Source organism: Alligator mississippiensis, chromosome 8, assembly GCF_030867095.1.
Source record: "Alligator mississippiensis isolate rAllMis1 chromosome 8, rAllMis1, whole genome shotgun sequence".
NCBI lineage: Eukaryota > Metazoa > Chordata > Crocodylia > Alligatoridae > Alligator > Alligator mississippiensis.
In genome coordinates this window covers 684,407-706,859 of record NC_081831.1, presented here as the reverse complement: position 1 = coordinate 706,859, position 22,453 = coordinate 684,407, and the positions used below count along the sequence as shown (strand labels likewise).

At 62.5% G+C, this 22,453-nt stretch overlaps 1 protein-coding gene across 1 annotated transcript in view; it reads left to right on the top strand.

Annotated features, from left to right (window-relative positions):
- The window catches only part of DNAH17 (dynein axonemal heavy chain 17), a 48,903-nt gene that overhangs the window by 904 nt on the left and 25,546 nt on the right, over positions 1–22,453 (top strand). Inside the window, exons 3-43 of the mRNA XM_059731930.1 lie at positions 72–264; positions 350–449; positions 532–617; positions 954–1,079; positions 1,350–1,505; positions 1,591–1,677; positions 2,180–2,347; positions 2,555–2,671; positions 3,642–3,910; positions 4,030–4,225; positions 4,488–4,634; positions 5,097–5,205; positions 5,568–5,671; positions 5,823–5,963; positions 6,392–6,535; positions 7,151–7,333; positions 7,726–7,980; positions 8,430–8,599; positions 8,908–9,130; positions 9,810–9,926; positions 10,856–10,942; positions 11,371–11,523; positions 11,841–12,089; positions 12,923–13,045; positions 13,216–13,563; positions 13,654–13,745; positions 13,899–14,025; positions 14,198–14,350; positions 15,336–15,461; positions 16,127–16,234; positions 16,308–16,439; positions 16,818–16,978; positions 17,115–17,271; positions 17,555–17,659; positions 18,041–18,198; positions 18,452–18,590; positions 18,901–19,128; positions 19,515–19,652; positions 21,187–21,319; positions 21,576–21,703; positions 21,784–21,932. Coding sequence (XP_059587913.1) covers positions 72–264; positions 350–449; positions 532–617; positions 954–1,079; positions 1,350–1,505; positions 1,591–1,677; positions 2,180–2,347; positions 2,555–2,671; positions 3,642–3,910; positions 4,030–4,225; positions 4,488–4,634; positions 5,097–5,205; positions 5,568–5,671; positions 5,823–5,963; positions 6,392–6,535; positions 7,151–7,333; positions 7,726–7,980; positions 8,430–8,599; positions 8,908–9,130; positions 9,810–9,926; positions 10,856–10,942; positions 11,371–11,523; positions 11,841–12,089; positions 12,923–13,045; positions 13,216–13,563; positions 13,654–13,745; positions 13,899–14,025; positions 14,198–14,350; positions 15,336–15,461; positions 16,127–16,234; positions 16,308–16,439; positions 16,818–16,978; positions 17,115–17,271; positions 17,555–17,659; positions 18,041–18,198; positions 18,452–18,590; positions 18,901–19,128; positions 19,515–19,652; positions 21,187–21,319; positions 21,576–21,703; positions 21,784–21,932 — 6,285 coding nt within the window. The remainder of the gene's footprint in view (positions 1–71; positions 265–349; positions 450–531; positions 618–953; positions 1,080–1,349; positions 1,506–1,590; positions 1,678–2,179; positions 2,348–2,554; positions 2,672–3,641; positions 3,911–4,029; positions 4,226–4,487; positions 4,635–5,096; positions 5,206–5,567; positions 5,672–5,822; positions 5,964–6,391; positions 6,536–7,150; positions 7,334–7,725; positions 7,981–8,429; positions 8,600–8,907; positions 9,131–9,809; positions 9,927–10,855; positions 10,943–11,370; positions 11,524–11,840; positions 12,090–12,922; positions 13,046–13,215; positions 13,564–13,653; positions 13,746–13,898; positions 14,026–14,197; positions 14,351–15,335; positions 15,462–16,126; positions 16,235–16,307; positions 16,440–16,817; positions 16,979–17,114; positions 17,272–17,554; positions 17,660–18,040; positions 18,199–18,451; positions 18,591–18,900; positions 19,129–19,514; positions 19,653–21,186; positions 21,320–21,575; positions 21,704–21,783; positions 21,933–22,453) is intronic.

The following is a 22,453-nucleotide window of genomic DNA, read 5'->3' as shown; positions in this document are numbered from 1 at the left end:
CGTGGGGCGGCCGGGATCACCAGGCCAGGGTTTGGCCGGCAGGTGACGGAGTGCGGGCCTTTGCCTTGCAGTCTCCCTGCCGCACTGGACAGCGCCTTGCTGCACAGCATCGAGACCACCATCATCGACTGGTCCCACCAGATCCGGGACGTCCTGAACAAGGACTCGGCGCAGCCCTTGCTGGACGGCTCCAACCCGCTGCCCAGGGTGGAGTTCGACTTCTGGCGCACCCGGCTGAGGAACCTGGGGTGCATCCACGAGCAGGTGGTGCCCCCCGCCCCGCCCCGCCCCGGCGCCACGTCTCCCCCGTGCCCGGGAGCCCCTTGCTCACCCTCCGTCCTGCCCCCAGCTGCTCTCCACGCGCGTGACCATGATCACCGGCGTGCTGAAGAAGGCGAAGAGCTGCTACTGGCCGGCGCTCAAGGCTGTTTTCAAGGACGTCAATGCAGGTAGGGGTGGGCCAGGCTCGGGCCGGGGGCCCAGCACCGCGGCCTCCGCGCTCAGCCCGGCTGCTCTGGCCGCTTGCTGCAGGGCTGAAGGAAGCCAGTGACATCGACCTGTACCTGAAGCCGCTCCGGGTGCTGCTGGAGGAAATGGAGCAAGTGGACTATGCCCAGGTACCGGCGCGCTGTGGCCACGGGACGTGGCTGTCCCAGTCCCCGGCTTCCCTGCGTCAGTGCAGCAGTCGGAGGTCAGGGCAGGCCAGGCCCGGGCACTGAACGGCTGCTGGGGCGGCAGCCCTCAAGCGAGCACGTCCCAGGGCTCCGGATGCTGGCAGTGGGACAGCTCGGCCCCGGCAGGCCCTGCATGAGCTCCCTGCCCCTTAGCCCTCGCCTTGTGCCACGGTGCGAGTGGCCTGGTGCCAGCCCGACACGGCCACACTGTCATGCCCAGCGCGTGCTGTTGTGCGCCAAGCGTCTCCCCCGCATCCAACGTGCCCGTTTCCCCCTCAGCTGCCACCCTACATCGACCAGGTCCTGTACACGGTCTGCCTGGTGTGGGCCAACTCCGGGCACTACAGCACGCCCTCCCGCATCATCGTCATCCTGCAGGAGATCTGCAACCTCTTCATTGAGCTGGTATGCCCGGGGCGCAGGCTCCTTTGCCACGGCCAGCCCGGGGGGCCGCGCTATGTCCAGCGGCGGGCAGCCGCTGCTCTCTCCTTTAGCCTCCTCTTTGCTGCCCGAGGTGGCACCAACCAGGGCACGTTCCCTCTTCAGACCCAGTGGCCCCGTGCTTTGGGCAGCCGCCACTCGGGAGGCTGCGTCAGGGGAGCACGTGCGTCCCTGGCCGGGGCGGTGCGGGGGGGCCTGGCGCCTGAGCACACTGCTACCTTTCGCCCCGTTCAGACCCGGAACTTCCTGAGCCCGGAGGAGGTGATGAAGGGCCTGCAGGGCGAGATCGAGGAGATCCTGGGCGGGATCAGGCTGAGCATCACCGTCATCGAGAAGCTGTACCGGACCTACGACGCCTGCTGCTCGGACGCCATGCCCGCCTTCTTCCAGGCACGCTGCTCTGGGGGCACGGGGCGCTGGACCCCTTCGCTCTCGCATGCCTTCCCGCCCTGACCACAGCCTGCTCCCCTTCCAGGACAAGGAGCTGCGGCTCTGGGAGTTCCCCTCCTCTCTCGTGTTTGGCAGGATGGACTCGTTCCTGCACCGGCTGAAGACCATCGAGGTGAGCGGGGGCAGGGACTTGAGCTGTGCCCAGGACAGTCACGTCCTCCCTGCCCAGCCCTGGGGTGCAGGAGGGGCCTGCAGGGCAGCTGGAGCCCCGCGCCGTGCCACGTCGCACCGCGCCCTCCAGGCCCAGGGGCTCCCCCAGAGAACAGTAATGCAGCAGAGCCGTGCGCTGGCTAGAGGAGTGGACTGGTGCCAGGGGGCTTGCCGTGAGCACTAGCGGTCCCGATGCACCAGGCACCCGCTGATGCACCTGGCTGACCCGGGGCTCAGCTTCTCCCTCTGGGAAATGGGGGCACGCCTCCACGCAGGCTTGGCAGCCCTCTGCCATGCAGGTGGCCTGTGCCCCATGATCTCTCTCATCCATTTAGAGCCCATGTTCTTCCCCCTGATCACCCGTTCGGCAGCCTCCGTCCGGCCCTGGCCGGCTGCTGCTACCAGCCCGGTACGGCGGGGCCCGCGCTGGCTACGGGGACGACGCGGCTCTTTCTGCCCGGCAGGAGCTGTACGTGACGGCCGTGGAATTCCTGAAGCTGGAGAAGATCGAGCTGGGCGGCGTGCGAGGAAACATCCTCGGGAATATGGTGTTTCAGATTTATGAGGAGGTCTCGGAGCTCATCAAGGTGTTTGCTGACTGCAAATACGATCCCTTGGATCCTGCGGAAGAGGTGAGTCGCTGTCGGTGCCAAGCGCCGGCTGGTTTTCCATCGATCGATGACTTGCCTTGAGCAAGCCGGGGGATCTGCATGTGGAGCAGTCACCATGGCAACAAATGCATTGAGCTGAGTGATTCCTTGGGTTGCGGATCTCGCAGCCGCCTGCCCGAGCAGACCCCGCTCCCTGGCCGTGCTAATCCCCGTGCTTTGCATTGGCAGCAATTTGATGTGGACTTTGCGGAGTTCCAGACCAAAGTCCAGGACCTGGACAGGAGGCTGGTGACCATCTTCTGCCAAGGATTCGGTGACTGCAACAGTTTTGAGTCTGCTGTGAAGGTACACATGGACGTGTGCAGCTCACGCACCCACCTCTAGCAGGGTGGCAGTGCACACCCCGCTGGGGAGAGCGTCCTGGCGGGGCTGGTGCCAGGTCTGCGCAGGGATAGCGCTCGTGCCCGCCAGGGGCAGGTGCTTTTGGAGTAAGTGAGAAGCACCCGCCCAAATCTGCGGGTGTCTGTGCAAGCCACCTCGCAGAGGCCTGGTTCTCAGGTGGGGCGCTCGAGGGAGACAATAGACGAGCAAGGAAATGTTGGAGCTGGCAGAAACGGTTTCAGGGGAAGGATTTCCCATCAGAAAATGCAGTTTTGTGGAAATGAAATCATCTGGCGGGAACACTGCCGCAGGGCCCAGGGGCTGTTGGATTCAGAGTCTGCAAGACACGGTGGGGTGGGAAGAGGTGAAGCCCTACCGCTCGTGCGCAGGACGGCCAGACTGTGGGACCTTCGGGTCGGTGCAACGCAATGCCAGCACGAGTTGCACGGAGGAGAAAGCCTGGCGAATCGTTTGGGCTTGTCTCGTTCCAGTTTGATACTCCCGGAAAGTTCGTTCTGACTTTGGTGGGAGTCACGTTGACTTCTCTAGTCTCACAAATATAGGAACCATTCGGTATAATGATACAGGGGCGAAAGGGAATGGGATTGACTCTCCCAAAACAAGGCACTCTTACTTTACTGACCTCCTTGCACGGCAGCACCAGCACTTGGGTTTTTGGAGCAAGGTTTCCTTTGGTTGGGCAATGCTAGTTTAGGTGCTGCCCGGACTTTCCCCACTTACCCCAGGGGAGAAGGGAGGCCACTGAGCTGCAGTGATCTGTGGAGGAAGCAGGTCTTTAGCTGTCACAGTGTGCTCCTAGTGTCTCCTTCCTAGGGGAAGGGCACCGTGTGCTCCTAGTGCAACTAGCACGATTTACTGAGAGCTGTGCCAGCAGCTACACTGCAGCGGAAACAGCGCAAACTTGGTTCTTTAGCTCGTCCACATGTTTGCATCCCTCCTGGACCGACCTCTGATCAAGACAGAAGCATCTCCTCGCTACTTGACCCTGCTGGAAATGTTAAATGCTGAACTGGACAATGCCAAGGTCACGTACGATGCCCAGGTAGTGGCTGCCCAGTCGAGCAGAGGCGCTCTGCCCATCAACAAGAACATGCCCCCCGTTGCTGGGCACCTGAAGTGGGCTCTGGAGCTCCAAGAGAGGCTGGATGTGCAGATGAGGGAGCTGCAAGCCATCACTCACCCGTAAGTAGCCGTCCTGCACCGCGTGCTGCAGGGCGCTCCTCTCCGGGTACGTGCCGCGGGGCAGGGATCGAAGCCCACGCTCTGCCGACGCGCCTCACTCGGATCATTACCTCCGGCAGCATCATGGCCAGCGCTGAGGCGAAGCTGGTGCACGAGAAGTACAGGGAGATGATACGTCTGCTGCAGAATTACCGCGACCAGACCTACGAGGAGTGGATAGGCCAGGTGGATGCCGACTGCCAGTTCAACCTGGAGCAGCCTTTGCTGCGGAGGGATCTGGACTCCATGCTCCTAAGGGTCAACTTCAGCCAGAAGGTCGGTGTGTCGTGCGCTCCCATGCGGAGCCGTCCTGCCAACATCGGCCGGGGCAGCCGCTGCGTGGGCCCAGATCCCAGCTCCTGCTTGTGTCACCTGTGATAAAACCCCTGCAGCAGCCTCGCGCTGCGTGTCTGTGGCACTGGGCCGGCTCTGACCCACATGGACTTCCCCCGATTCACTCGCAGGATTTGTCCTTACAAAGCGGCTGAAAGTTTCGCCTGTGCTGACAGGTGCTTCTTTCTGCCCTTGCATCTTGCAGCTCGTTGCTGTTCTCCGGGAAGTCAAGTACTTGAATTTCCAGCAGCAGAAGGATATTCCGGGGAGTGCCGAGAGCCTCTTTGCTCGCAACGAGACTTTCCGCAAGTTCGTGGACAACTTGGATCTCATCGTGGGTTGGTACAACAAGGTACGTTGGAAAACTGGGAGAACGTACGGCCAAGCAAGAAAGCGTCCTCCACCTCCTTGTCCCTGTAAGAGCTAGTTTTCAGTCTGTCACAACCGGGTCAAACTCTACGTTGGGCAATGGGCTCTCTTGTGGAACAGCCGGGCTGTACAAACCCGTGGTGCTTGGACACGCTAATCAGGGTGCCGCATGCTGTAAGCACCACTTCCCGCCTGGAGCCGCGGGAGACGGCAGCCCTGGGGCTTCGGCCGCCTGCGTGTCCCTGAGCAAACCACCCTCCACGGTGCCGGCCACACTGCCCTCCTGGCCAGGGCCGCAGGAATGGGGCCTCCTCTGCCTGCGAGCAGCCAGACGGAGGGGGCGGAGGTGCTCGGGCCAGACCGGCTTGTGGCAGTGAGGGCTGCAACCTCCCCTTGGCCCCGTGGAGCAGCCCGGGTCCTCAGCCACGGGCACTGCTGTTTCCAGATCAGGTTGACGGTGCTGCCAGTTGAACTTCCTCTGATAAAGGAGGAGCTGGAGGAGACGGACGCCAAGCTGAAGACGGCCGAAACCACGCTGTTCTGGAGCAGCGAAGGTACAGCCAGCTGCCTCTGCCCCACCCAGCACAGCTCCCTCGCACACCCGGGGCTGGCCCGGGATTCCCCATCTCACATCAGCCCCACGGCTGGGCTCGGCTGGGCTCGTGCATCCTCTGTCTGGAGAAGAGGCAGGCTGCTGCCGGCCAGGCTCGCGGAGGCCAAGGGCTCTGTGCCCTCTATGGCAGGAGGAGAAGGGGCAGTGGGGCGTCCTGGGACATGCCCCGGTACCCCTGCCTTTAGCTGGACATGCACGGGAGAGCAGAAATGCCCGGCAGGGCTGATCCTCAGACGACAGCCTCTCGGTCAGACCCGTTAGCAGGTGTTTAGGTCTCTCAGCTGCCCGCACGGTTTCTCTCAGGGGCTATGGAGTACATCCAGGAGATGAGGGACGGTTTATACAACTTAGAGGCGAGAATCCAGAAAACGAAGCTAAACGTAGAGAACGTTGTCCAGCTCATGCAGGTGAGCGCTGGGTTTTGCAGGCACCGCCACGCTAGTGCGGCAGATGGGCATGGGCCGCCTGCGCGTGGCACGTGGGCACTTCGGGCTCCTGAGGCCCAGGTGTCTCCAGCCGGCACAAAGGCACGGGCTGAATGTCGGAGGGTCCTTGCAGGACTGGGCCGCCAGCCCTTTGTTTGAAAGGAAGGACAACAAGGAGATGGCCCTCTTGGACCTGGATGGGAAGGCGAGCAACTTAACCAAGCGCTACGCAGCCATTCAGGACGTAGGGCTGAAGATTCAGGCCATGCTGACAGTGAGAGGCTGGGAAAGCTCCTTGGGGTCCCGACTGCAGCGGGTAGAGCTCATCCTTGCCTTTAGCATCTCCCCGCTGCCTGTCTCCGAGCCATCGCCCCTGGCATTTCCCCATGCTAGGCTGGCCCCACGGCTCTGCGGCCCTCCGGCTGGCCCAGCAGCTCTTTTCTCAGGTTGCTATTGCAGACCCGAGGTAAAAGACCCCTCCCTAGCAGCCGTCCAGCAGGACCTCAGGGCCACTCGTGGCCCACCCCAAGGAAGAGCCCTTTTCCAGGAACGTTAGACAAGTCGTTCTTCCCCCGGGCTGAGCCGGGGCTGTCGGAGGAGACGTCTGGGAGGAGGGAGCTCGCCTTAGGGACCAGCTGCGAGCTCGGGGCTTGCGAGCGTGCAGATGCCCAGGCAAAGGGCTGACGGCTGCTCTGCTTGCAGGAGAACACAGACTTATTCAAGGCTGACAGCACGTCCCGGACGTGGCTGAACTACGTGGAGTACGTGGATAACGCGGTCCTGGACGGGTTCTTCCAGTTCGTCCACAACTCGCTCCAGTTCCTGCTCACCAACATGGCACCAGGGGTACGTGGCTGGGACCCTGCTGCCCTTGGCCAAATGCGAATGCGGGCACACGGGTAGCACGTGTGCCCACACGGCCTCGGCGTGGGCTGAGGGACCCTCCATCACCACGCCTCGCAGGGCGTCTCCGTCACAGCCCTGCCATTCCTGCGTGCTCAGTGCTGGGCTGTGAACCCTGCTCCCCGCAGCGACTCATGTGGTGGTGCCAGCTGGCGAGGCCATGTGGGAGCCGGCACTGCGAGGAGCAAGGGGGCACGAGGCTCCGTCAGGCGCAACCCGCCCGTTCCCGTAGTGCCCCTGCTCTCGGCGCGGACGGCTCGCCCTGCCGCTTCCCCGTGCTGCCCTCCCAGTCCGTCCCCGGGACCCCTCGAGCTGGGAGCCAGGCCCAGCAGGATTGCCCTCTGGGGATGAAATAAGAGCCAAGGAAGGGGGGCAACCAGCTGGGCCACAGAGACCCGCGAGGGCAAGGCCAAGGTGCTGGTGGGCTGGTCGGGGCTGCCGGGGGAGGCAGCCGGTCTGCAGGGGACCGGGGGGGCTGGCATTGGGGCAGCGGGCGACAGAGCTGATGGCCGGCACTACAGAGGCTGGACGGTGACAGGCTCGGCCTTGCCCGTCCAGGCCAACGTCGCGCCACTGTTTGAGGTGCGCCTGGAGCTGTACAGAGACGACCTGCGCTACCACCCGTCCCTGGAGGTGGGGGCAGAGAACGGCTTCCTGGAGCTGGTGGAAAGTCTCACGAACGACATCTATGAAGCGGCCAGGTTCATCCCCCGCCTGGCCCACGGCAAGCAGAGCTACAAGGTGCGCCCCTCTGCCTCGGGCTCCCCCTCTCAGCAGGGCCCGTGCGACCCGCTTGCCCACCTGGGGGCTGGGTTGCACTGCAGGGGGGGCAGCACCAATTGGACTGAATTTGCTGCCTGGTTTTGACTGGAAAATAAACCAGGGGCAGATTCCTGAGCCCGGCGGGGGGCTTTGGCGTTCCCCAGGAGCTCGGACACCTGGGTCCCACTCCCTGCTCGGGCAAAGGCTCAGCCTCTGATTCCCAGTGGGACAGCGTCTCCAAGAGGGGCTGAGATCTCCCCATGCCAGGAGCAGAGCCGCTGTCCCTGGCAGTCCTTTGTGGCATTGGGGCACGTAGCCCCGACTCGACACGGGCAGCCCACGCACCCCGCTGAGCACCCCGTGCCTTGCAGAGCAACCTGGAGGACATGTCGGACCTGCTGGAGATGCGGGAGGAGGTGGCATCTCTGGTCATCAGCGCCATGAAGCAGGGGGAGGAGTACGAGGACTCCTTCGAGAAGTACAGCTACCTGTGGATGGACAACCCCCGCGACTTCATGCAGCAGTTCCTCACGTTCGGGCGCGGGCTGACACTCGAGGAGCTGGAGTCCCACGCGGAGGAGTACCTGCCGCACGCCCCACCGCCCCTGCAGCAGTTCCAGCTGCAGGTGAGGCCCCTCCAGCCCCTCGCATTAGGTCTGTCCATCTTTCTGCAGGGGGTACAGGTGCCCCGTGGCCCTCCACACCCCTCCGGGCAGAGCTGGGACTCCTGTCCATGTGCCGCCAGCTACGGGGCAGGGAATTCCCACCAGACGTGCTGCAGCGAGGGGCATTTAGGGCAGGTCCTTGCTGCTCTGCACGGGTGCCCACCTGCCCCCGGCTGGGTAGCGGCCTCCATCCGGAGGAGCCTTCTGCACCCGTGCTGCTCCGGTGGGAGCAGGGCCGGGTCCAGCAGTCCCCAAGAGCACACGCTCCCCGTCAGTGAGCGCACGCTGGGCTGGGGCTGGGGCTGCTGTGCCTGGAGGTGGGAACGGTCCCTCCGGAGGCTTTGCTACAGGGATCTCCCTCAGTAGCACAGCCACAGCAGCCCTGGCGTCATGTCTGTGTGCGCCTGCAGATCGATCTGTACGAGAAGCTGTATGAGGAGGTGTCCAAGTTCGAGAACATGAAGGTGTTCAGCGGCTGGCTGCAGAGCGACTGCCGCCCCTTCAAGCAGGCGCTCCTCAACACCGTCAAGCGCTGGAGTCTCATGTTCAAGCAGCACCTGGTCGACCACGTCACAACCAGGTAGAGGGGGGCCGAGTCGGCCGGGCTTTCCCGGCGCTGCTAATGACCGACCGGGCGAGTCGCACCGGGGAGATGGTGGCGGGTCGTGTCTGTCCGGAGATCTGGGATCCGCACCACGGACAGTCGGGACCCGCCGGGTCTGTCCTGCGGGAAACCCTCCCTTGTGGGTCCCAGCGTGGGAAGGCTGTGGCCCGAGGGAGGAAGGCTGCTCGCCCGCCCGGCTGCTGGGCCTGTCTCGGGGGTGACTGTGGGAGGCCTGGCCTGGCCTGGCCTTGCCGGCTCCTGCGGACCCCTCGCCTCCCTTGCAGCCTCCAGGGCCTAGCAGATTTCATGAAGGAAGCGAACGCGGGCCTGACTAAGCCCCTGAAGGAAGGTGACTATGACGGGCTGGTGGAGGTGATGGGACACCTGATGAGGGTCAAAGACCGGCAGGCAGCCACAGACCACATGTTTGAGCCCCTGAAGCAAACCATCGAACTCCTCAAGACCTACGGGGAAGAGATGCCGGAGGAAATCCACATGCAGCTGCACGTAGGTTGTCGAATGCAGCAGCTGGTTGTGCAGCGCGGCCCGCGGGGTTCGTCGGGGCATCTGCCCATGCCCGCGGCTCCAGAAGGCTGAGACCCAATGCAGCCATGCCTTTGTTACATGGGCAGGGGCAGGGCAGCACGTCTCACTGGAAACAGCCAAAATCAATCACCGCATTACTGAACTTCCCGCTGATTCAGCTGCGGCTGCATGTTAAGTGTCCTAGAAAGGACAGCATCCCCGGGGGTGCCCTGCCACGTGGAGGACAGGCTGGTGATGGGAAGGAGCATAGGGCTGGCTTGGCAGGGCCGGGCCAAGGGCGTGTGCCTGGTACCAGGTGCCGCCCAGGGAGGTGCAGGGAGCTGCACAAGGGGCAGTGGCGGCATCACCTGCCCGGGCTCCAGGCACCGGGGCAAGAGGGAGTTTGAGTCCATCCTGCAGGACGTGTCACCAGGGAGTTTCTCGTGCCACCACCCTGCCCACGGGCCCAGCCCCCGGTTGGCCCTTGCCCGGGTTCTTTCATTTTCATCAGCACTAATTAGTTTGTGTTCTCTGCAAATTCCAGCCCTGCCCGTCCCCCTCCTCGTGCTCCTTGGCGAGCACCTGCGGGCCGGGCGGTGGTGTCTGCTTGCACCCTAGGGTGCAAGGTGGTGGGATGCTGATTGTCCTTGGCCTGCTGCAGGAGCTGCCGGAGCAGTGGAACAACACCAAGAAGCTGTCCTTCCAGGTGAAGCAGAACGTGGCCCCGCTGCAGGCTAACGAGGTCTCCATCATCCGCAGGAAGTGCCAGCAGTTCGAGGTACCGCGTGCTCTGTGCTCACTTGGCTTCTTGCCCGCGCCAGAGTGGGAGCAAAGCCAAGGAATGCAACGGATGCGTTTCGGCTCCAGCCCGCCCCGGCCCCGGCCATGGCCATGGCCCTGGGCACGTCGCAGAACCCGGCGCCTGCACCTGCAGTGCAGCTCTGGCACGGAAACAGCCATGAGATGATCCATTTGCCAGATCTAGACCCCCAACTGCTGTCTCGTTTGTCTCAGACAGCCAGGCCCACCCGGGCACAGCACCGGTGTGCAAGGGGCGTAGGACCTGGGCTCGGGAGATGTCCCAGAGCTCGGGCCTCTCCTGGAAAGTGCCCTGCTAGCAGCCCTTGGCTCTGAGTCCATGGGGGCTGCAGCCCGAGCACCCTCTGCCCCGGGATGGAAGTGTCTCTGGGCAGGGAGAGCTTTTCAGGTGAGTGCCCTGAGGTCTTCAGGGCACCAGACAGCAGCAGTGATGTTCTGCACGGCTGGGAGTTTCCTAGCCATCCCACCGTGTGTTCATAGCATGACAGCCTGGGCGGGGAGCCCGGGGCCAAAGACTCTGGTCCCAGCCCCTCACTCACGGCTGCTGTCCCAGGGGCAGCCCCTGGCCTGGCGAGGGTGCTAGCAAATGGTGGGGATGTATTTGGTAGCTGTGTTGATCTGAGACAAAAAAGAAATGCAAAAAACTCTAGACCTCTTGGTTCAGAGATGACACCTTTTCTTAGACCAACTAAGAAATTGCAAAAAAATGATCTTTTAAAAATAAATGGCAAATAAACTCCGGCGGCCAGGAGAGCCGCTGCAGTCACTCCCCGCGGCTCAAGCAGAGCTGCCTTGGGGTCTTGCCTCAGCCTCATGCCGGGCCTGGGTCCGTGGCGCGCCACATGCAGCCCCCTCCCATGTGTCCGCTCGCTCTCTGCTTCCTCACAGGTGCGGCAGCACGAGTTCAGGGAGAAGTTCAGAGAAGAGGCCCCCTTCACTTTTATGGATCCGGATCCATACCAGTCCTTGAACAAGGTAATGCTCAGAGAAGGGAGGGTCTGGGGGCAAATCGTCCTCCACACGGCCCTGCAGAGGTGACAGGCACAAGGTCCCGGGTGTCCATGCTCTGCGTGGTGTCCTCCACCTGGCGCTGAGCTCTGCTGTGCCCAGGGCCACGGGAGAGGGCAGGGCTGGTGGAGAAGCCGGGCCCTGGCTGTGCATCCTGCAGGAGGGGGACCCAGGCTGGGGCAGCGGGAAGCTGGGCTGCTGCTCTGCACGTGGCGGGGAGGTTTGCTGCCCTCGGTCTGCGCTCCCCAGTGCTCGCTGCAGGGCCTGGGGCCTGGGGCCTGCAGCTGGGGACACGCTCGACCCCAGCAGGGGACACTGCCACTCTCAGAGCGCCTCGCTGAGCACAGCGCAGCGGCAGCTCCCGTGGCCAAGGCCTTTTGTGTTCTCCTCACCAGCAACAGAAGAGCATCACCGCAATGGAGAGCAACATGGAAGCCCTGGCCAAGTCCGCCGGGCTCTTTGAAGTGTCCATCCCGGACTATAAGCAGCTCAAAGCATGCCACAAAGAAGTGCGTTTGCTCAAGGAGCTCTGGGATATGATTGTCTTGGTAAGTGTGTCAAGCATGTCCTGAGGTAAGCGGTGTGCAGGGGCACATGTGTAGGTGTGTGGCACGGGCGGTGTGCGTGTGTGTATGCACGTGTCTCGGCATGGGACCAGGTCCCCGGGGGGTGTCTGCGCCCTGCAGTGACAGTTCCTGCGACCGGGGCCTGCCTGGCCCACGTGCCCCGGCCTGTGCATTGCCGGAGGGGAGCGCTTTCCCTCTTCTGAAAGCCGCAGCCAGAGCTGAGAGGGGAACGCGTGTTCGGAAACATGGGACGAGCCTTTGCAAATGGTGCGGGCAGTGCAGCTGGTCTGTGACCGCAGGTGACCGCGAGCATCGATGCCTGGAAGACAACGAAGTGGAAAGACATCAACGTGGAGCAGATGGACATCGATTCAAAGAAGTTCGCGAAGGACATCAGGAGCCTGGACAAAGAGATGAGGAGCTGGGATGTGTTCATTGGGCTGGATAACACCGTGAAGAACATGATCACCTCCCTGCGGGCCGTGAACGAGCTGCAGAACCCCGCCATCCGGGACCGGCATTGGCACGAGCTCATGCAAGCGACCAAGGTAACCGCGCGGGCCTCGGGGCTGCCTTGAGCAAGCAGGGAGGTCTGGGGTGCAGGGACCGGGTGTTGTAGTCACCAGCGCTTGCAGCGCCCGAGTCCCTGAGCGGCCTTGGAAAGTGCTGCCCAAGGAGGCAGAGCTGAACGGTTGCTCGTGCCATCTACAACGTCCTCCAAGTGCACAAGGGTCTAAGCCTGTCGCACCAGGGCTCCCCAAAGCGCTGAATAGACCGTGGTGGTAGGCAGTCTGAGACTGCACATGCTGCCCTGGAAATTACTGCGTGCTTGTTAACTATGTACTGACAACGTGCACAGCCAGAGCATCGTTTCAGCCAAAGCGCGAGGACACTGGGCTTTCAGCTTTTCTTCTGACTTCTCAACCCTGCTGCTTCTCCAGCACTAGCTCCCTGGTTTATACTTATCTAAGAATGAACGGATGTCACTAGCTGTCTTTCAGTCGGGCAGGAAATCCTGAAGAGCAGCATCAGTGGCCCAAAATAACCTGCCTTTTGCATGTTCGTTGGCCGTGCATAAGGCTGTATTTCGTAGTCATCACAGATGGGTTGCGCTCTAGAAGGTCCCAGCTCCTGGCACAGGCTGCTTCTTTGAACAGACACCGAGGGGGAAATTCTCATGTGTCACGTGTGTTTGTGGTCTGGGGTCTTTTTCTGGCACAGCTGCATGTGTAATCTCTCTTCTTCCTAACGTGTAAAAATTGCAGAATTCGCATGATCTATAGGGACTTGTGTATGTAAGGCCATTTTAATCAGGTTCTGAACTCCAGAAACAACCTCCAGCAGCCGAAGCATTGAAGAGGTGTCTCCCATTGTGCTCCAGGTGAACTTCACCATGTCAGACGAGACGACCCTGGCTGACTTGCTGCAGCTGAATCTCCACAAGTTTGAAGATGAAGTTCGCAGCATTGTAGACAAAGCGGTGAAGGAGTCGGGGATGGAGAAGGTGCAGTATGTGCCGCCGAGTCCGTACCTGGCTGACGGTCAGTGCGCAGCTCTCCTTCTTTGGGGAAGTGCTGCTGGCTCCAGGGCAATCCTTCCCAAAGTGTTTGTTACCCATTAGACTTTCTCCGCTTTGAGCCTTGGGAGTATTTCTGTGTCTGCCTTGACTTGCAGGTGCTGAAGTCCCTGGACAGTACGTGGTCCACCATGCAGTTCGAGCACGAGCCTCACACCAGAACAGGCACCATGCTGCTCCGGTCCGACGAGGTGCTCGTAGAGACCTTGGAAGACAACCAGGTGCAACTGCAGAACCTGATGACCTCCAAGTACCTGGCTCACTTCCTGAAGGAGGTGTCGAGCTGGCAGCGGAAATTATCGACGGCCGACTCTGTCATAAGCATCTGGTTTGAGGTGCAGAGAACGTGGAGCCATCTGGAGAGCATCTTCATCGGCTCCGAAGACATCCGGAAGCAGCTGCCAGACGACTCCAAGCGGTTTGATTTGATCGATAAAGATTTCAAAGTGAGCAGCCTTTCCTCTCGGCCCCGAGAGCCCCGGCCTGCGGCACACGCTGCAGCGTGAGGCACAACCCGCCCCTCTTTCTTCTCGCAGGAATTAATGGCTGACGCCATAAAAATCCCTAATGTGATCGAGGCAACAAACAAACCAGGGCTCTATGAAAAGCTGGAAGCCCTACAGAAAAGGTGAGCCATGGGCTGTGATGAAGGGGGGCAGAAATCACTGATGTCTGCTCTCTGGCTGGAGGCCTTTGATTTCCACTGCAGCCCTGTCCGCCTGCCTGGCATGTCCTCTGCAAACAGGACAATGTGACACCATTTCGCTCCCCCTCATTTTAGCCTGGCACTGTGCGAAAAGGCTTTGGCCGAGTACCTGGAGACCAAGCGCCTGGCTTTTCCCAGGTTCTACTTTGTTTCGTCTGCAGACCTGCTGGACATTTTATCAAACGGAAACGAGCCTGTTGAGGTAGGTCTAGTCCAAGGAGGAAAGGCCTTTACTGCTTGCACAGTATCTGGTTCTCGAGCTTTGGCTCAGGTGCAGCAAAAGTCCAGCATGCCCGGGGTAGCGCCGCAAGGCGATGCAAAGTGTGAGGCATTTCTGTGACCTGAGCAGCCGCCTCTGCCCGCTCCCTTCCCAGGTGGGCCGGCACCTGGCCAAGCTGTTTGACAGCATCGCGAAACTCAAGTTCAAAATGGACCCAAACGACAAGCCCCTGAAGGTCGGCGTGGGGATGTACAGCAAGGAGGACGAGTACGTGGACTTCGACAAGGACTGCGACTGCTCCGGGCAGGTTGGTGGGTTTGGGGCCCCTTGGGTGTGCGCTCAGACCCCTCTGGCAGGTCGCAGCGGGTCACTTGGCCCAGGCATCCTGGGTGCGCCTACATGCGTGCTTTAATGCGCGCTAGCCGACTTCCATGCGCATTGAAGCATCACTTTAAAGAAAAAGGTGCTTTTTACTTAATGCACATTAAAATAGGCTAATGCGCATTAAGCATCACGTAAAAAGTGTGCTCTTTAATTAGCGTGCATTAAGACAGGCTACTGTGGATTTTCCTAGTACCTCACAATGGAAGTACTAGATTTAATGCACATTAACCAAAGCACAGCAATGCACATGTAGACGCACCCTCAGGGCTCCGCTCATCGCAGTGGGACCGCGGGATGCGATGCGATGCGATGCACGTGGCGTGGCGTCTTCGCTGCAGAACGTCCCCCCGTGAAAGGAGCTGCCCAGTTTGTGTTTGCTCTGACCCCGTGTGTTGCTGTTTGGGGCCGGACACCACGTGGGCACCACACCGCTCCTCCCCTGCTCTCGGCCAGGGTTTGCTCGCGTGTGTGAGCTGTGTGCGTGGCAGGCAGCGTGCGCACGTCCTGGCTGAGCTGCCTCGTGTCTGTCATGAAACTCCAGAAACCTGCGGCCAGGCAGGAGGCTGAATGCCACGGCTCAGCTGCCCTTGTCCCCTCCAGAGCACCTCCACGGAGAGAGGCAGGGAAATGGCCCCCACCCCGCAGCAGTGCCCTGGGCAGCCAGTTCCCGCTGTCCCCAAGGGCCCGTGCCAAGGGCGGCTGCACCTACAAATGAACACGTGGGTGACCACACATGCATCTGTCTGTGGCAAATGCCAAGCTTGCTAGGCGGCCCGTGGCCTTAGGGGAAGAGCTGCAGCTCCCGCGCTTGGCCCACGGGCAGGCCTGCAGCTCGGCATCGGAGCGCACAAAAGGGAGAGGGAAGGGCAGAGGGCCAAGGCCGCTCACTGGGCTGGGCTCGTCCCTAGGTGGAGATGTGGCTGAATCGTGTGCTGGAGAGGATGCGCGCCACGCTGCGCCATCTCATCCCCGAGGCCGTGGTGACGTACGAGGAGAAGCCGCGCGAGCAGTGGCTGTTTGACTACCCCGCGCAGGTAGGTTTGTCTGATGGGGTTTGCACGGGCAAAATGAGCAGGCGCAGGCAGCCGCCTGGGCTCGAGGCTCTGGTCAGCAGCACACCAGGGCAGCAGGACCAGCGTGGCCCCTTGGGATCCCTGCCAGACGAGCCCAGCAAAGTCCTGGCTCCGTCTGACCTGGCTGAAGGCAGGATTGAACCGCAGCGCTTCCCCCCAAGGCTGGGAGCTGCTGCAAGACCTGGGGAGCCGCCGGGGGGACCCCAACAGCCTTTGTGCATGCGAGCTCAGCTGCCAGCTCCCGGATGCACTGGCCCCAGGGGCCCTTCCAGCCGGGATGGAAGAGCTGGACAAGATGCCCCTCGTGTGTGTGAGGCTGAGGGAGCCGGGCAGACCTGGGCTGGAGCAGACGGAGGTGTTTCCTGAGCGCTGAGTAGGCTGGGGCTGGAGCGGGGCCAGCTTTGCACCACGTGATCTTTGATTTCTCTGGTTTGCTCCTAAGAGTTGGGTTATTTAGCACCTGGGCCCGGGGGTCCCTCCGCTAGGCACTGGTCTGAGCTCCGGCTGGGCTCCTGGCTCCAGCAGGGGAGAGGCGAAGGGCCCTGAGGAGAGCAGGGCAGCCGTGTCGCAGCTTAAACTGCTGAAGTGCCTCATCTGCAGACTGGTTTTCATGTGGTCTGTCCCAGATTGCTCTAACCTGCACCCAGATCTGGTGGACGACGGAGGTCGGCATCGCCTTCTCCCGGCTGGAGGAGGGTTACGAGAACGCGATCAAAGACTACAACAAGAAGCAGGTGCGTAGGCAGGCTCCTCGGCCGGGCTCCCCCGGCAGGACCAACGGCCCTGACCACTTGTGTCCTGCCTCAGATCAGCCAGCTCAACGCCCTGATTACGCTGCTCCTCGGCAGCCTGTCCTCGGGCGACAGGATGAAGATCATGACGATCTGCACCATTGACGTACACGCCCGAGACGTCGTGGCCAAAATGATCACGGCCAAGGTAGGACGCGGGTGGTGGCACTGCCTTGCCCCCCAGGGCCTCTAGCAGGCGCATCCGGCCCCTGCTTCGGTCTCCGACTGCAGAAGTTGAGCGCGCGCAAGACGAGCACCAGGGCCAACACACAGAGGCTGCCATGTGCACGGCTTTCCTGCTGCAGCCCCATCCTCCCTCCCGCGCCCTCCCAAGCTCAGACCCATCCAGCTCTAGATTTTGATGCTCTGAATGGACTTTGTACCGCTGAGCACGCACGGACAGCCCCATCCCACGCGAGGAGGCCCAGAGGCTGCAGCAGTCGTAGAGGAAGCCCGGGAGGGCCAGGAGGCGGAGGGCCGTGGTGCCTTCACTGACGTTTGAAGGGTCTTCCCCTTGGCTCTGCAGGTGGAGACCTCCCAGGCCTTCACATGGCAGTCGCAGCTGCGGCACCGCTGGGACGAGGACAAGCGGCACTGCTACGCCAACATCTGTGACGCCCAGCTGCAGTATTCCTACGAGTACCTGGGCAACACGCCCCGGCTGGTCATCACTCCGCTCACGGACCGGTACGCGGCGCTCGGCCCCGATGCCAGCACCCGTGCAGGCGGGATTGGCGGCCACACTTGCTCGCAGCAGCGGGAAGCCGTGGGCTGGGGGGGCGGGCTGCCCGGGCGGCTCAGACGGGACGTCCACCTCGCCCAGGTGCTACATCACGCTGACGCAGTCCCTGCACCTGATCATGGGCGGCGCCCCAGCGGGCCCCGCCGGCACCGGGAAGACAGAGACCACCAAGGACCTGGGCCGCGCTATCGGGACCATGGTGTACGTCTTCAACTGCTCCGAGCAGATGGACTACAAGGTAGAGCAGCCGGGGGCATGCAGCGACGGGCAAGGGGGCCAGGTCCAAGTGCCCGTTCACAGCAGACCCCGTCCCAGGGCTAGGGCTGGCAGCCCCTGCTCAGCCCATGCTTCACCGGGGTGAGAGCGCGGGGCCGGGGGTCTGCTAAAGGGGATTTCCCTGGGGCGGCGTGAGCTTCCTGGGGACGAGCTCCTACCTGCTTTCCCAAATGGCCCCTGCCTTGCGGCAGGCTCCCGTGCAGCCCACGAGCCTCTGAGCTGCTCTCCATTGCTTCTCCCCCTAGTCATGCGGGAACATCTACAAGGGGCTGGCGCAGACGGGCGCCTGGGGCTGCTTCGATGAGTTCAACCGCATCTCGGTGGAGGTCCTGTCCGTGATTGCCGTGCAGGTGGGGCCCGTGTCCCCGGCAGGCTGCAGGGGCGCAGGTGCTCGGTGCTGCTCGGCTTGTCTGCCCTGGCCCCAACCTCAGCGGAGCATCGCTGAACCCAGAGCCCAAGTGCAAGAGGCCGTCAGCTCAGTGCCTGACCCCGGCCACCACTGCCTTCGAATCCTGCTAGGGAAGCGGAGCGATGGGGGTGGACCTGGTCATTCCCTGAGAGTCGCTCCCCTGAGCAGGATCTGGCCGGCGGCAAAACAGCAGCCTCCAGTCCACACGCCCCAGGGAGCCCCGTGTCCGGGGCAAGGACTGCCGGAGTCAGCGGCACGTCCTCCCCCCGCGATGCTCGAAGCTCATGCTGCTGCGTTTGAAAGCCTCTCGCTGCTCTCGCAGGTGAAATGCGTCCAAGACGCCATCCGGGCCAAGAAGACCACGTTCAGCTTCCTCGGCGAGATGATCGCCCTCGTCCCCACCGTCGGGCTCTTCATCACCATGAACCCAGGCTACGCAGGGCGGACCGAGCTGCCCGAAAACCTGAAGGCTCTGTTCAGGTGTGCGGAGGGGCGGCTCCAGCCGGTCGCCACTCATCGGCTCTCGATGCCGACTTGCTGGGCAGCTCATCTGCGCCCGCGCTGCGGCCTGGGCTGCATAACGCTCAGCACAAGCTTCATCGTGGAAATCACGCACGTGCAATTCCCGCATCTGGGAGCTGTGGCTGAGGGTCCCGTGCATTGGGGGTGGGGCGTGCACAGAGGGGAGTTGTCACTGGCCTTCTTCCCCTAGCCCTTGTCTCCTCTCCCGCAGGCCCTGTGCCATGGTGGTGCCCGACTTCGAGCTCATCTGTGAGATCATGCTGGTGGCAGAAGGCTTTCTCGATGCCAAACTTCTAGCAAGGAAGTTCATTACTCTCTACACTCTGTGCAAGGAGCTGCTTTCCAAACAGGTGAGTCAGCTGGGCCGGGAAGGGCTGGTCTGTGGCTAGAATTGGGCTTTCACGCCCAGCAGTCTGTGGGACCAGGCCGGACACTTGGGCTCCCACGCAGGTGTGCCCTGTCCAGGTGAGTGGGGCGCGCCTGCCGCTCTGCTCATCCCAGCATGACCGCTGCAGGGAAGCAAAGCGCGTGCACCTCTGGGCGTCTCTGCTGAGCTAGGTTCAGCACACAGGTGCTATGGCACAGCCTCGGGGATGCGGACTGGACTTTTCTGTTGCATGCTCAAACCAAACGTGACGTTCAGGCTTCCCACCTTGCCAGGACCATTATGACTGGGGCTTGCGGGCCATCAAGTCGGTGCTGGTTGTGGCCGGCTCCTTGAAGAGAGGGGACCCCGGCCGCGCGGAGGACCAGGTCCTCATGAGAGCTCTGCGGGACTTCAACACCCCCAAGATAGTGACGGACGACCTGCCCGTGTTCATGGGGCTCATCGGGGACCTCTTCCCAGCACTGGACGTCCCCAGAAAGCGGGATCTCAACTTTGAGAAGGTGAGCGCGCCTGGGAGATGGGGCAGGGGCTGTCCCTCGGTCACGGGGGTCTCCACCCAGGCTGTCAGGTCTGCCTTGTTCGGGCTCTGCCCATTAAATCAGTGCTGCTGTTAATTGTCTTGCATCTGGCGGTTGGAGGCTCCCCGCGCTAGATGCCACCCAGAGCACCTGCAGCCTGTGCAGCGCCCACGGGCTCAGGGCAGGGAGCGGCAGAGCACTCCAGCCAAGGCCCGCGCGCGTCGGGGGGAAGCGATGAGCCCCAGGGAAAGGGACGTGCTGTGGGGGGGTGTGAGGGCGCAAGCAGCAGGTGCCACGCTGGTGCCTGCAGCCACGTGCGGCCCCGGTGGCGCGCAGGGCCCAGCGCTGACAGGCGCGCCCCTCCGCAGGTCATCAAGCAGTCCATCCTGGAGCTGCGGCTGCAGGCGGAGGAGAGCTTCGTGCTGAAGGTGGTGCAGCTGGAGGAGCTGCTGCAAGTGCGGCACTCGGTGTTCGTCATCGGCAACGCGGGCTGTGGCAAGTCGCAGGTGCGGCATCTCCGAGCTGCTCCCCGGGTCGGGGCTGTGGCGGGCCAGTGGGGGGGTGCTCCTGCGTTGAGCCGCCCACCTCCCTGCGCCGACCACTGTCCAGGCTCCGAGTGCCTCCCTGGGGTGCCCCATGTCCGGCCGACCCCTTCCCTGGAGCACCCCCGCTAGCCTGGCGTTCCCGCTGCCACCAGCCCAGGCTCTGGACTCACTTCTGGCTCTGCGCGCCTTGGAGAACACAGGCCTGATCGTCCAATGGGTCCTAGACCCAATACAGGCACTTGGGGCACTTCCCCAAGTCAGGGGCTTATTAGGGAAGTCTCCCTTAGTCCACAGACCTAAGGGGCCTCCTCGGCATAATTTAGACCCACCCCTCAATAAGTCTCCCACACCGGTCACAAGGAGAACTTTATTGATGACAGGGGTAGGGCAGAAACAGGGTAAAAGGTAGGGCAGCATCATGGGAATATCAGAGGGATCCCATAGAGCAAACCAGGGTGGCTGAGGTAGCCGTTTAAACACACATCTGAGTTACTGAAGCTAAATATCTAGTGGGATCTCGAGCAGCTTACTCACTCGCATCGTCCAGAGGTGGTTGTTGTTTCCTCTGGAGGCAGGGCACTCCTGGAGCATGCGGTGATGAGGAGAGAGCCCGGTTCAGATGGTGAAGCTCCTCTCCCAGGTTCAGATTCACCTGGATGACCGCATGGCTAATGGCTCCTTCTTCCTGGCCTGGGCCTTTTTATCCCCTCTCTGACCTCAGCAGCCCGGTCCAATCGAAGCTGCCAATAGTGGCCACAAGCCGACCAATCTCCCCAGCATCCCTGGCTACCTGGGCCCGCGCAGGGCCGGGCCTTTCCCCCCTGCCCAGGTGACCAGAGCATCCGCCTCCCAGGCGCCAGGCTTTTGTCATGCAGACCAGGGAGGGAGATCCCCGCCCTGAGGGATCAACACCCACCTCTCACGCTGGCACAGACAGGTCTCTGGAGAGGGGCACCAACGGTGGCATTTCTGCCACAGTGGCCTCTGCCCCGGCCAGGCCAGGCCTGAGCCCGAGGATGCCAGCTGTGCCGTTTCCACCACGAGGCAGCGTTGGGAGACCCGGGGTGGCGGCAGACTGCCGAGCAGGGGGACAGAGCGGTGTGTGCACCGTGAGAGACCCCCTGCTTGCTGGCCAGTGCACGCTATGGAGCTGGTGCTGCCCTTTGCCAGAGCTGGCACACGCCTGGGCACAGGCAAGGCAGACCGCAGGGGCACTGGATGCTGTCCAGTGGAGGTCGTGGTCTTTCCCACCTCGGGCACTGCTCAGGCATTGTCACAGCCGCAGGGGCCACAGGCTCTGGGTTTGGCCGGAGTCCCGGTGCACGGGTCTGTCACGGGAGAGGAGCCAGCCCTGCAGTCGCCACCAGCCCGAGGGGACTGGGGCACGGTGCTGTCGGAGAAGGGGCCTGCTGCGCCCTGGGTCGTGGTGTCTAGGACCCTGTCTTGGGGCGCGCGTCGGGTTTGTACAGAGCTGCAAGGACGCCTCGGCCCACAGGTCCTGAAGTCCCTGAACAAGACGTACCAGACCATGAAGAGGAGGCCCGTGGCCGTGGACCTGGACCCCAAAGCCGTGACCTGCGATGAGCTCTTTGGAATCATTCACCCGGCGACCAGGGAATGGAAAGACGGTAGGAAACGTCCGCCTTCCCCCTCACGCAGCGTCTCCTGCCTCCGCGGCAGCAGCCAACGGCTGGCCACGGCTCCCGCAGGTCCAGGCGCGCGCACCGTCCCCTGCCGCCGGCCACGGAAGCGGGCAGGTCTTTTCACCAGCCCCTTCCTACACTTGGGAGGGAAGGGATTTAGCAAGTCTATTCAGAAGCCGTTGGCACTGCTCCCCCCGCGCGAGGTGAGCAGTGCTGGGACGAGCCACTCTGTGCCGGGCAGGTCTGTTCTCCACCACGATGCGAGACCTGGCTAACATCACGCACAAGGGCCCCAAGTGGATCATTCTGGACGGGGACATCGACCCCATGTGGATCGAGTCTCTGAACACCGTCATGGACGACAACAAGGTTGTACCCAGGTGCGCCAGCCACCCGACTCCTGCTCCCGCAGCCCGGAGCAGCTGCTTCACGGCAGCGCTTCCCCCCAGGTCCTCACCTTGGCAAGCAACGAGCGCATCCCCCTGAACCCCACCATGAGACTGCTGTTTGAGATCAGCCACCTGCGGACGGCAACGCCTGCCACCGTGTCCAGGGCCGGCATCCTCTACATCAACCCCGCAGACCTGGGCTGGAACCCGTGAGCTGGCTTTCCTTTCCCCCACGTGCCACGGTGGAGCGCGTGCCCCCAGGGGAGGGGGGGTGCATGTGCCACCTTCGCTCTGGGCTTTGCTGGTTGCCCCCCACCCCCTTTCTACACGTGTCGGGGGGTTTCAAGCCTCCCCCAGAGGCACTGGGTGCTGGCTGCAGCCCAGGCTGGGGATGGGGATGGGCACTGGGCTGTGCCTGGGGTTTTGCCTTCCTCTGCAGCAGGGAGTCTGGCCTCCACCCGGGGTCTCTCGGGCAGATATTAACACCCTTTCACAGGAGCAGGACGCTGGCTGCCACGGTCTCCCTGCCTCCCTGTGGCAGGGTCAGCCAGGGTTAAGGGCAGTTTTACAAAGAGTGTAGATGATGGTTTGTCTGGGCTGGTTTGGACAGGGCTGGTCCTGCCCCCGCCAGGGCTTGGACTAGACGTGAGCTCTGGAGGTCCCTGCCAGCCCCCCGTCTCTGCCTGCGGGGCACGGCGCGGGCACGGCCTGGAGCCTGCAGTGCGTCCAT